The 13,607-nt window shown below is 41.8% G+C and overlaps 1 protein-coding gene across 4 annotated transcripts in view; it reads left to right on the top strand.

The window, feature by feature from the left end:
* Nucleotides 1-13,607, top strand: part of onecutl (one cut domain, family member, like) — a 45,251-nt gene that overhangs the window by 21,153 nt on the left and 10,491 nt on the right. Inside the window, exons 16-17 of one of the 4 annotated variants that reach the window (XM_026183925.2) lie at nt 10,880-11,005; nt 11,449-11,550. The exons of 2 other annotated variants lie outside the window; for them this stretch is intronic. In XM_026183925.2, coding sequence (XP_026039710.2) covers nt 10,880-10,989 — 110 coding nt within the window. In that variant the 3' untranslated portion in view covers nt 10,990-11,005; nt 11,449-11,550. Of the gene's footprint in view, nt 1-10,879; nt 11,006-11,448; nt 12,827-13,607 lie in introns of those variants that run through there. One more of the 4 variants, XM_026183923.2, reaches the window with a different exon arrangement.

Below are 13,607 nucleotides of genomic sequence, written 5' to 3'. Positions count from 1 at the left end.
CAATGAAATTGGACCTCAGCTTGCAGCGAAACTCGGGCAAAGCAGAAATATAGAAAAACAATATCAGAGCACAGTGTTGTTGTGTGGCATATTTGTTGTGCTCGGCTGTGATCGATGCTCGGTCAACATGTACTGTATCATTGCACGCACGTTGCCATATGCACGTTTATGACATACATTAAAACAGAGTACAATTGGAAAGCAGCTGTTAGATCAGTTTTTTATGAGGTTTCAGGTTTCACGTCACAGCATCTTCTGCAAAAATAGATTCCCTGAAAAATATTTATGGCACCCGTGTGATTTCAAAACGGCCGTTGACCATATATGAAAATATTGATTTGGAAAACAAAGGGCTATTCAGATAGTCATTGTCTAAAACATATTGCCTAAATTTGAAAATGGAGGTTATTGTCTTCTTGCAGTCACAGTAAAAGTACACCACAGTTCTCATTACAGAGCCAAAGCAATTTACTGAAATGTACAATTTACAAGCAGAAGAGGTCGAGAAATTTATTGTCATGGTTCTGCCAATATAAATATGCAGCACAGAGTTCCTTTTGTCCGGAGTGAAATTTTTTATCCATTGTCGTTGTAGGCTTAAATGCAGTTTATAATATAAAGTGCTTTTCCTTTCTGCAGACTGATTATAGGCGTGCAAGTAGAATGTTTTACAGCTTTTTATTCCAACTGTGGTTTATGATAAGACATCTTACATGAACATGTGTTTTTACTTATATAGTCTTCTGTTTTAAATAATCAGTCAGCGAAAGCTTCAATTTAAAAGCATTATAAATCTTCGTCAAATGCAGGCTACACACAAATGGCAAACAGTACAAAAGAAAAATACTGTAAACATGAACTGACCATAATCTATATCACATATTCCACAATGATACATGATACCGTAACGCTTTTCTACATATCGATTGTTCCACTGCGCGAGTGAAAAATGATATGGAGGTAAAAGAGAAGAAGAAGAAGCAGAAGTAGGAGGAGGAGGAAAAGAAGAAGCACGGGGGGTGGAGGGGTGGGGGGATAAACTGGGAGACAAATGTAAAAGGATCTACCTCACACTGTAAGCTTTGCACTGAGACAGAAGTTACCAGAAGGCAAAAAAGCAGCACAGAAGGGGGTGGGAGGTTTGTGTGTGTACTTGTGTGTGTGTCGGGGTGAGGGTCATGGGGAGAAACCCATTCAGTCAGCCCTGAAAGGCCACCTTGCATTCTTGCAGTTGCCTGTGTTGTTCCTGTATGAAGGATTTCCCTTCATCCTGTGCCATGCCTCTAATGTCCTCCTCAGAAGGAGCCTGAGTTTTTTCATGTCTGTTGGAGTTCCATATCCTGAGGAGGGAGGACTTATGTGTCTTTGTGTGCGCGCTTGTGTATTTTCCTTCCTGCTATCTATTAATAATATTGGGGAGAGAGACAGGGAGATAGAAGTGGATGTTTGCTTTGGTATAAGGCGAGATGTTTCTCTGTTTGCAGCCCTAAGCTGTGTGAGTATTCAGCTCTTAAATATTCCCTTCCCTTGTGATTTCAAACTATCTTGTGCCCTAAAGGGATGCATGGACCTCCCTGGCCAAATATCCACATACCTTTAACAGCAACTGGCAACTGACTTTTTTTTAAATGGGAGAATTTAGGGCTTGGTGGCTGGAGACAGAGTTAAAGATGAGAACAAATGGAACAGAGCAAAAGTACAGTGCTGGATATAAAGGCAGCCATTTATTAGGAGAGATTGGTACCTTAAAGCTTCAAAACTCAAAAACTGTAATAAGTGAAAAGCATGAAAAGTTCAATACAAGCTAAATGTTTTAAATTATCTGCCTAAAACCTTTTTTTTCTATTCCAATCTCGTCTTTGAGAAGCATTCAGTCCTACAGTTCAGTCCACCTGCCTACAGCTGTGAATGTTTTCCAAAGCATTTTTTTCCCCTTTCATCAGGAGAAAGTTACACACTCTCGTGTTTTGTCATGTAGATCACTGTAACTTTAATGTAACGATTGAATTGCTTTCAGTTTAGTCAACTTGATCAGAATGCTTGTACTGATTTTAAAATGACGATGCTTGTTTGTATGGCGTGTATTTGGGAGTTCATGCCAGGTTTCATGGTGAAAAATCAGAACAGCTGCTCTTTCAGAATTGATTGACATAACAGGTCTTTCGACTTTACCTCCAAATTGCTGATACGTGATCAGGGCTTTTTCTTATTAAAAGAACAACTTTGCTTGGTGCATGTATAACCAGCCTTTAAAAAAATTATGATATGCATGACCATTTTCTCATCCACCATCACTCTGTACGCTCCAAAAGCATATGTCTGAAGAGTTAATTTACAGGTGGAAGAATAGTGTTTGATAGCACCGAGTGTGGGGCTTGGGGTGCGGCTGAGTGCATGTTATGTGTGTTTATAGCAGTGCAGCTCAACTTTACTGTCTGAGTTAGTTTGTTTAAGGATCAGGCAAAAGGGCTATGACTCTAAAAGTCACTGCTTTGAGCTGACCCTGTAACCTGAATTTATCTGTCACAATCACTAATGTGACTCTGAGACTAGCAAAAGGCCTCACTCTTAACAACCAAATGATTCTACAAAAAAAAGTCCTGCATCAAAGGTATTTGAGCATTTCTTTAACTTCTTTGTCAGCTGCACTCGAATCACTATCAGTGTACGTCCCAACATCTGATTACTCACACATGAGAAGAGTTTTGACATAATTTTAGGTCAGGCTTTGCTGTTTATTAATGTGCCTTCTAAATAAAATGACTTGAATAAATTACCATTAAGGGCCTCTGCACCCAAGAGAGTCCTGCAGTTGTGTGTCCGTGTGTGCGTGTTGATCCGTATGTGTGCGTGTGTGTTTAGCAGCACAGAGCGAGGGGGAGGTGGATGGAGATCGTATCAATCGCCAAGCCAGGCCATTGAATGTATTGATTAGTTACCTTTCTTATTAACATGCTGATTAAAGAGAGAAGAGAGAGAGAGAGGGAGAGGGAGTGAAAGAGAGGCAGATGAGGCTGCACACACACACGCACTCCTTCCCTCAGCTCGGATGGACGGAGAGGAAGCAGCAGCCGATGCCGGGGAAAAGAAAAGGATGCAGAGTGGATTTAACAGCCGAGCAGGGAAGGAAAATCAGGGAATAATTGGGAAGAGGAGGAGAGAGGGAAGCGAGGAGCGGATGCAAGAGAAGAGGAGGAGGGTGAGGAAGAGGAGGAGGTGGTGGCAGTGGTGAGGGGGTGGAAGTAAAAGGGAGGGGGGTGGTGGTGGTGGGGGGGAACCTGACTGGAAAAACCAGGAAAAAGAGAGAAACCCTGCTGCCTTTGATCCCCCACCAAGTTACACTGGCTGGATAGGCTGACACACAGTTTTCAGCTGGTAGACACACACTTTTACACCCACACACACTCTCACAAGCTTATACACACACACCTGAAAGCTAGCGTAGACACACACTCACACACCCTTAGAGACTGACAGGCCTTGGCAAACGCATGCATTACCGCAGCCGAAAATAGCTGCGAGTTTTTATGTGATCAATATGTAGATGCTTTTTAAAAGGTATTTTTATCTGTTAGTGACCATGTTAAGCAGCATGCAACAAGGGATTTCTTAAGATGCACACCAAGGTTGCCTGAGAAAGGGCGTGTTTTATTCCGATAGGGACCAGAAGGTGTGAAGGGCAAGATGGAGGAAGAGAGGGAGGGATGAAAAACAGGATGCAAACTTGTTTATGTGTATGTTTGTGTGGAGGCATTTGAGTTGGTGTGTCTGCTTGTTTCTCAGTAATTTTGCATGTAAGAGAAGAACGTGGGTTTCAGTGTTTCACCAGGGAGCCGACTCTCATTAGAAATGGACATGTGCATGTTGTCTCATTTAGAAAAATAGCTCAGGCTGTTTGCCGCATACAGTAATATGGTGACATTTTCGGTAATGTGTATTTTGTGCAGTGTTGCTGTGAATGTATACCTGCAGCTTGCAGTGCTAACAATCCAGGCCCAGAAATGCATGTGTGTATTATACATTAGGCCATGTGTTGTTCTTGCGTCTTGTTTTTCTTTAGCATGCGTGATCTTTGAGTGGAATCTTTTTAAAATTCACTCAAAGTATGTGTCTCTCGGCCCTGGCATTAATCTGATCTCCAATCAGAAAACAAGTGGAAAATGACAACAAAACAAATCCACTGACTGAGACCAAACTCTTTTTTTTTAACATTATTTGGTTGCCTAATTACTAAAGTATATTATTTTATTTTTTATTGGAAGGGAAAAGGGTTGAAAATGACCTTCACAGTCCTTTCCCCCTACAAATGTTATTTTTTTCTTCTTTTTTCCTTTTTTTTTGGGGGGGGGGGGGGGGGGTGTAAGTGTGAGTGGGTTTGATTAATTTTGCAAATGATATTCATGTACATTCATGTGACATCTTATTGGCCTCCACTTAACACTCAAGCCCCAGAAAAATAAATTGGATTAATTATTACTAAACCCCTGCACTTTCAGCAACAACACCTATATGCAATTAAAGCTTAGACAAAAAAAATTGTAGATGTAAAACACAGTTACAATTTAACATATTTGTCTCAGTATAAGGTGATGAACATGAAAACATAATTTCTGACCGACCTGCACAGTTAAAGCACCAAATTTAAATCATTTTTCAAAACTTGGTGAAAACGTCTGAGTGCAGGGCTTCGTTTACTTCCACATGCTCCCCGACTAACATTGGAAAGCGCTAATTGTTTAACTTTTACGAACTTGTAATGAGCACTGACTCAGAAATAGACACATGCACAGAGAAGGGGGGGGGGGGGGGGGGGAATAAACTCAGACAAGTTGCAACTTATCGACCTTTGCACCCCCTTGAGCTCCATTTTGCATAAACACTTTTTCTTTTCTCCCCTCGCGGACGGGGGCCAGAAGATAATTTCATTTACATAAAGAATGCAGAGCCAATTACAGAGGGACATATTTGCATTTTATATGAAAAATAGTTGTAGGGCAAATAGGAGGCTGTTTAAAATGCACGGATCGATATTAACTGATGTGCGCTCACACACACACACAAACACACGCACACACCTACACTTTATCCCTTACAACTTCACAAAATAAAAGCTTTTATCTTCCCATAAATAAAAAAAAATTATAAAAAGTCCGAGAGATGTTTTAAACACCTTGATATGCTGTTCGAAGGGAAAATATAACAAATGAAATCATTTAATTTCTCCTCATGTTTTCTTTGCTTTTTGCAAGTTTTGTAGATTTTTTTCTTTTCTGTAGTGCATTATTGGCTCGTGAGCACAGGAGGCGAACTCAGTGAATTAAACGAGTGAATTTGCATTAATCCAGATATGATCGATAATAACATTATTCACGCTGCGAAGTCAAGTTCCACATCACGGCGTACACGATCATTACTGCAACTAAACCTGCAAATAATAGACGAAAATAATGTGATTATCATTCATTCACTTGCTCAAACTTTCCAGCAGCAGCTCCAGTAGGCTATTTTACATTTTCGACCTGATGGAGGATGGGGCCAGGTGGACTCCACTCTGTGTCGAAAAAATAGATTTTTATTTATTTATTTAGGGGTTTTTTTTGTTAAACATATTTCTATAGCGTGAGGCATCTGTTTTGAGCTGTAGGCTAACTTAACCACCGCTGAATATGGTGTGAGAATAAATATCTATTATAAATAATATAGTATAATATTAGGCTTTATTCATTTTGCTGTAATATTTAGTGTGAAATCGAGTGTTCATATTCAGTTAACAGTGTGTGTGTTTGTGTGTGTGTGTGTGTGTGTGTTTTTTTTATCAGGCCATACACTGATAAATTGTAGGCCTGCATCATGAAAACATATTTGCCTGCAGCTTATTCTTGTTTGTTTCAACCCCCCTTAAAACAGCGTATGTGAAAAGGCCATAAAAGGATCACCCAGCATCATATTGATCACATTTTCTCATATTGGTGAACAGATCAAATGCTGAAATCATTTTTAACTTCATAATGAGCCACATGTATGTTGCGCAGAATCAGTCTTGCAGGTTAATGAGTGCGTCATTCATTCAGCTTGTCTGATAACCAGCTAAATGTGTTGAGTCAATATGGTGGTTACATCTGTGCTCATTTCTACCATTATTATCATCAGGTATATTTTGTTCATTTTCTTCCCATTCAGGTCTCATCTAGCCATACTTATTTAGTTATTGATTATTCACATTGTGATCTGTGTAACGCCAGGTCTCGTGGTAATAATTGATTCTATCGATCAGTTAGGGAAGGGAAAGGGGAGAAAAGGCAACAACAGGGGCAAAGGAAGAGAAAAACAGCGCACTGTCAAAGTGATAAAATATTATTATTCACTAGTGAAAGTTTTATTTGTAAATTATAACAGGGTAAATTTCACTGAGCTCGTGTGATGTCAAAATTAAATGTTTTTGTTTGTTTATTTTGCAGACGCAAATTGTTACATTTTATTTATTAATTTTTTCCCTTTGTCTTTTCTAGTTTTCAAGTTATAACTTAGTTATTATGTGCTTTAAAAAATACAAACATTGTCAGGCACCTTAGTAAAAACCGGTTAAATAATAAACATTTTTAGAAAATAATATAAGGAAAGTTGTTGCTTTAATTACATTTGTTAACTCTTTACAAAGTCAGTCTAAAGATGTGCATGACAAGAGCATTAAAACTAAGTCTCAGTCGGCACAAAAACGTCAAAGTTTGATTAATAAGTTTTAAATGTCTGCTTTAAAACTTCTATCTGACACAAAAAAATCAAATAACAGTGCTACCAAAATTTCTGAAGTCAATTTAATAGATAGTTTTTTGTCTACATATGGAAAAACCATTATTATTATTTTTTTTCTTTTTAAATATTTCCGCTGGTAAATAATGCCAGGTATCTAATAATAAAAACCATCTTTGGCAGCATAAGGAATTTATTACTTTATTAACAACTGTAGTTGTGATTTTTTTAATCGTCTCGTGAAAGCCATATTTGCGTGTCTTGCAGAGGAACAGGTGATATTTGTTTTTTCACGGTCGCCCTTTTCTAATGATTTCCATCACATAGAAAATCCCCCACTCCCACATATTTGTCTCACATGGTTTTAGTTTGGATCATATATAAACTAGTTGTAAATAAATGTGCGACGTTTATAGCAAACCCTTCATGGCACATTGTCATTGTCAAGCAAAATAGAAGTGACAGGTAACGGGGGGCGGTGAAATGAGCGAGAAAGTTAGACTTGATGAATGTATATGTGTGAATGTGATGAATAAAACCAACATTACTGATGGAAACTTCAGGTATGAAAACTGAGCTTTTCACACCTGAAGCTTTTTTTTGTAATATCCCTGATGAACTTTGTTTCCAGTACGCGTGTTTATGAAGTTGTTTTTTGTCACAAAAAAGATGAAAACTTGTCCACTGTATATTTTTCTTTCAAAATAAGACATGGGGGAATATTAACTGTTCTGTAAGTTTTCTTACATATGACAATAAATAACTTGAAAATCAACTTGTGTTTTGTGTTCATTGTGTAGCGTATGCGTGCTGCGAGCTGAAGTGTTTACACACCCACGCAACACTCAAGATTGTAGATGCCACAAATACCAGCCATTATCGCGCGCGCGCGTGTATGTGCGCTTGCGTGATTAAATGACGCATGGGTGTGTAGATGAGATGAAAACAAACTAATCTAATATGAGAATGAAACCTTGAATCTTCCACCTCATCATCAACAAGAGATTTTTAAGGATGCATGAATATATGAAATATATATTAATGTCTATGTTTGCAACTGAACAGGCAAAATCTCATGACTTAAGTCACCAGAATGAGAAGGATGCTGCTTTTTGTCGTTTAATTCTTCAGAATAAATTCCTTTTCCCTGAAACAGGCTGCATAAAATCGTCAATTTGGGTGCTTATTTTTTTCTTTTTCACGGCTGCAAAGAGAGCGTCAATATCTCATTCAAAACTGCAACCCTGCGCGTGCGCTTCATCCATTATGATTTACCCATAAGTGATCACGTTTACTCGGTGATTAACCAGAAGATTTGAGAAGGGAGTGTAAGCTGCAGGATGAAAACAAAAACGTTGCTGTATTTTTCTCCTACAGATCAGTGTGGTGGATGTTTGCAGGCCGTCGTGTCCAGCATTCATAGCACGTCCATATCTGCAGACATTTTTTTTCCTTATAAAATATGAATTTATGAATCTTGACAAGCCAGATGCTGGAAATTCATCTGCTCGGGAGAAGCTGTCTCTCTCTCTCACACCGTCCTTAATCAGTGCAACAGAAAATCAGCCGCTTCTGTTCCTTTGACTGATTCTGTTTATTTTCTGCTGCATGCATGGTCATTTTAAGGTCAGGACAATGTCCTTTGACCCCCTGACCTTCCTGCTATTGCATGTTTGTTTTATTGGCGATGGAGGACTGCAGTCATATGTGTCTTTAATGAAACTTCAGCTAAACGGTTGCAATCTAAAAAGGCTCAGCATTGGATTTAGATTAAAAAGTCTTTCCCCACCCACCGTATCTATAAAGCAGGCCTTCCTTTGATAAGAGCTGCAGTTAATACTCAAACAGAGCATCCTTCGGTATATTTATTGCCTGTATTGTAATGGGGAAGTTGGGCATCCACCGTTTCTTTTCCCAAGTCCTTCTGAGGGCATCAGCTAAATGGCTGAAATGTAAATGTTTTGGCTGCAGTGTTGCTGATCCTGCTGCCGCTCTCATTGTGAGGAAAGTGACTCTCAGAGCATCAGCTAAATGCCTAAAATGGAAATACGCTTATTATCTGTGATCAAAAGATTTGAAGCTTGAATAAATCAGATAAATCAGGTGGATAGAAATGCATTTTTTTCATCAGAACTCATTAGGCATAAGACAGAAATATGAGGCTTTTTCAGAATTGTTATGACTGTATGTGGCTAACTTCAAAACCCAGTGTTGACAAACCCACACCCTGAACATCCTGCTGTGTGTCAGTTTCCCCTCTAGGCCCGCTGCGTAAAAGTTGGGGCGTTTTGCAGCTCGGGTGTCGGCCTGCTTTCTCGGGTTTTCCAGCCACAGCAGGTGAACTTTCACCCCGACCTCCGAGAGGACCTTTTATTTTCGTTCTGTAGCCGTTGACCATTTTTACCTCCAGCTACTTGCCATCCATACACGCATCCCTTCGTGCTTGCTGTGCGCGGGGCGGATCGATAGGGCAGCATCTGCTCCAGGAAGCCCGCGGTCCCACACCGCGCACCGCTTCGCTGTTTCCAAACGCCAGAACTGCTCATCTCTGAAAATTAAACTGACAGACAGATATGATTAGTATGCGCTCTGCCTCCCTGCTTCTGTCTGTCTCCCTGTTTCTCTCTGAGGCCGATTCGCGCGCAAACATGCACGCTCAGGTCTCGCCACACAGACCAGATGTAATTTGCGCATATTGTATGCGCATGCAGGCACTCTCATGTAAACACACAAGTTGCACAAGCCACACCATAAGTGCACAGAGCCATGTATGCAGGCGCGCATTAGCGCGCTCCCACACACAAAACGAGAATAAACTAAAAAACAAACAAAACAAAAAACAAACAGAAAACCAGGTATTGTAAGATGCTAAATTTACACACGCACGCGCTCTCCGTATTCCGGGCCTGCATTATATGTGTCTACGTGGTGCTGCGACAGCAGCAGGTCGTGGGGCTTCTGGAAAAAAGGGTCGCATTGATCTTCTTTAGGGACTTTCCAGATTGAAGTGTTGGCAGTGTGAGTGAATGGAGGCGCGTGCTGAGTGCTGATTAAGAGCTGAGCAAAACACGAGCGCCACTTGACACCATTGTTTTCCTGAGAGGTAGGATTTACATTAAACCAACACAAGATATTAAGACCAAAAGCACAAATCATTTTCTATTAATAGTTTATAAAGAAAATAATAAAAACAAATAAATTGTGGCATGGGTTGAATTTTATACACAACACACTGCTAAATGAGATATGTTTATATTATTTATTTATTTCTATTTTTTTATATTTATTTCTATTTTTCCCCTCAGTTAGTGAAGTGACTCATATAACTACATATTCACTAAAAGGGCCTCCTGTTCTGCACATATACTTGAAATTATATTAGGGGGGAAAGCACAACCTTTGACAAAATCATGACATTAATAAATGAAAATAGCATTAATAATAATTTCAAAAACAAAAGGCTCGCGTGTTAGCTAGCGTGGTCTCTTTCCGTCTTCGTGATATATTATTTCATACTGACAAAAGGAGCAACAGCATTACTTGTTACATAAAAAGGACAGAATGACATTAGCTGCAGCCAGTGAAATCAATTGATCAGACGCGATAAACAGGCGAGCGCAGCAGAATGACCAGGCTGTGCGCACATAATTCATAAGTTGTGCTTGCAATCAGCTGAAGAAGGCTTAACCTGTGGGGTTATGAGAAAGAGAGCATCTCCACCTCAACGCTTCCCCCGCCTCGTCACACCCACACCCTCTCCCCTCCTCCCCCCGGAGAGAAAGGGTTAATTGGAGTAGGAATTTCATCGCACATCTGTCAGATTTTTAAGGCCGTGACGCACTGAAAGCAGAGAGTCAATGTGAGCAAGGGGGAGGAGGAGGAGGAGGAGAAGGAGAAAGAGTTGGTGGTGAGATCGATGAAGTGGCAGGCAGAGGGAAGAGGAGGAGGAGGAGGAAAATCTCACGAGATAATGAAAGAACAAGAAGAGAGCTGCTAGTGTAGAGCAACAAACGAGGCTAGAACGGGACATTTTTTGGAGTGAAAACCAAAGACTGGGAGAAAAACAAGGACGGAAAGACCGAGAGAGGCTCGTTTGTGACCGCAGATGGTTTGTGGTGTCTGGTTTTAGTGAATGTTACACCCCGGGGCGCAGCGGACCAATTGTGTGAATCTGCAGGCTGCTTGCTGACAGAGTCGGAGAGATGCACAGGACGGACAAGAGTCGCGGACGCGCTCTGAGAAGTGGATAATAAAGGTAGGATTTTGCACGTTTTTGTAAAACCAATACGTGGTGGTGATATATTTTCTGAATCGCCACCATGTGTGATAGTTAGTTTACGTGTCCTACATGTGGAGCGAAAATGCAAAGGAACTGGTCATTTACAGCGCTTCGCATGCGCGCTGTGGGCTGCTTCTGTATCATAACTTTGCATAAGATTCAAAAAGAGCAAAAATATTACATTCCAAGAGAATATTAGGTTGGAGTGAAAAGTGATATCTGTGTTTTCTGGCGCTTTCCGAGGAGTGTGTGTGGCAGAAAAACAAAAGTGCTTTTTAATTAATTTTTTTAAATTATTTGTTGCTCTTGTTGTTGTTTGGGCTACATTTTATTTTCTCTCACTGGGCTGCTTTATTTTTTCTCTGTAACGACTGAAGTTTAAATAAAGCGAATAACAGCGCCTGTCTTGTCTCACGCAGGCACAAAAGCGAGGCTTTTGCCGAGGAACCAAGCTGAGCACCAAAGAGACAAGCAGAGCGCTGATGCACAAGCGAGAATAAAATCTCAGTTAGAGCTCCTAATGTTGTTGCAATCTCGTTTTCCGGGAGTTTGAGGAAGTACTTAACGTTATCAGATAATTAATTAGACACCCTATAAGCCCGGAAATCAATTAATTCACAAATCAATAAATCTATAGTCTGGTGTAACAAGAGACCTTACAGACTGTTGGCCCAGTTGTCCAACAACAATAACAAGAGGAGACCAGCCACACATCACGGCAAGAAATACAACTTTATTTGTTGAAATTAACGATGGATGGGAGTCTAGGGGAGATGTCCCTCCACAGCCACTCTGATCTGGCTCACAGCCAGGATGGCAGGGCTATGCTGCACTCCCGGGACCTTTCAGCTGCTTTCCCCAGGCCTTCCCTTGGGGGCTCCTCCATGTCTCTGGAACCTGAGCCCCGTCCACCAGGCTTCGATCACTCCATGTCAGCACTGGGCTACAGCGGCGACTCCCCAGCCAGCTCTGGCAGCACATACACTACCCTGACCCCCCTGCAGCCCTTTGACGACAAGTTCCACCACCACCATCACCATCACCCCTGTCTCCCTGTCAGCAATGTTATTGGTAGCTTTACCCTTATGCGTGAGGATCGAGGCCTCAGCACCAACTTCTACAACCCTTATGGCAAGGAACTGGCCATGTCCCAAAGCCTGTCGCCTCCATCCACAGGATCAGGCCTGGGTTCCTCCATGCATGGCTACGGAAGTCTGGGCAACAGCCCTAATGGTAACGGCAGTCAGATGCTCCCTGGTGGTTATGATGTACATGGCGGGAGCCTTTTCTGCCGAACATCGGATTTTGGCCGAGAGATGTCACCGCCAGGCCTAGGAGGAGGTGATGTTTCAGTGGGGCATCAGCTAAATAAAATGGAGACTCACCAGCATGCCCCAGGCCATCACCCACACATCTATAGCCAGCACTACCAGCCACACCATCACCCGAGCCAGCAGGCCACCAAGATGGGTGACCACCTGCACTCTTCATCGTCTGCTTCATCCTCACCCAGCGAGGGCATGCTGCTGGGCTCACAGGGCAGTGGAGGCAGCACTGGAGAGGAGATCAACACCAGGGATGTGGCCCAAAGGATCATCACTGAGCTGAAGAGGTACAGCATCCCCCAGGCCATCTTTGCTGAGAGGGTTTTGTGTAGGTCACAGGGCACACTGTCTGACCTCCTGAGGAACCCTAAGCCCTGGGGCAAGCTCAAGTCTGGCCGTGAGACCTTTAAAAGGATGTCCCGCTGGCTCCAGGAACCGGAGTTTCAAAGAATGGCCTCGCTCAGGCTGGAGGGTAAGATCTGGCTTTACTCTGTATTTTTTCCACACACACACACACACACACACACACACACACACACACACACACACACACACACACACACACACACACACACACACACCACACACACACACACACACACACAGAGGCTCAAACAGAAACCACAACAACAGACACGCTCACTCTCCTTGTTTTCCCCAAACGCCTCCCTTCTCCGTGTCTTCCAAAAAAAATCTCCTCTCCAGCAATCAGTATGCAGCTCAGGTTGGTACATGAGTAAAAGCAAAAGCATCATACTGATGTTTCCCTCCTTCCCACTGCTGTGAATGTACAACCGCTGTGTCTGTTGTCTCATCAGCCTGGGTAATAAGAACTTAGCAGCACATTAAGGTCAGTTTGATCAAGAACAGGCCATATGTGCCGTTCCTTTGTTTACTTTGCTCCCAAACAGTTCCTATTGATTTGTACAGTAGCTACAATAAAAAAAACCCCACAGACATTTGCCCTCCTCTTAAATGAACCATGAAGATCAGTGTGAGCAGCGATTGGCAATTTAATCGCTTTTGAGCCCACAAAATAATTTGCGCAGATATGCCATTCTGAAGCGATTGATTAATTTCAGCAGTGATTTATATCTGCTCAGCGCCTGACTCAAGTTGAGTTGGCAAGGTAACTGATGCAAATTAGACTTGAGCTTTTGCCAGACACCTTTTATCAACGTTGTCACTGAGGCAATTACTGCGGGGCTAAATACGGATGTTGTTCAGCTCTAAGGCAGCTCCTTCCAGGTTTC

Source organism: Astatotilapia calliptera, chromosome 11 (genome assembly GCF_964374335.1).
Source record: "Astatotilapia calliptera chromosome 11, fAstCal68.1, whole genome shotgun sequence".
NCBI lineage: Eukaryota > Metazoa > Chordata > Actinopteri > Cichliformes > Cichlidae > Astatotilapia > Astatotilapia calliptera.
The sequence above is the reverse complement of the archived record's forward strand: the minus strand, read 5'-3'. Positions and strand labels throughout refer to the sequence as shown.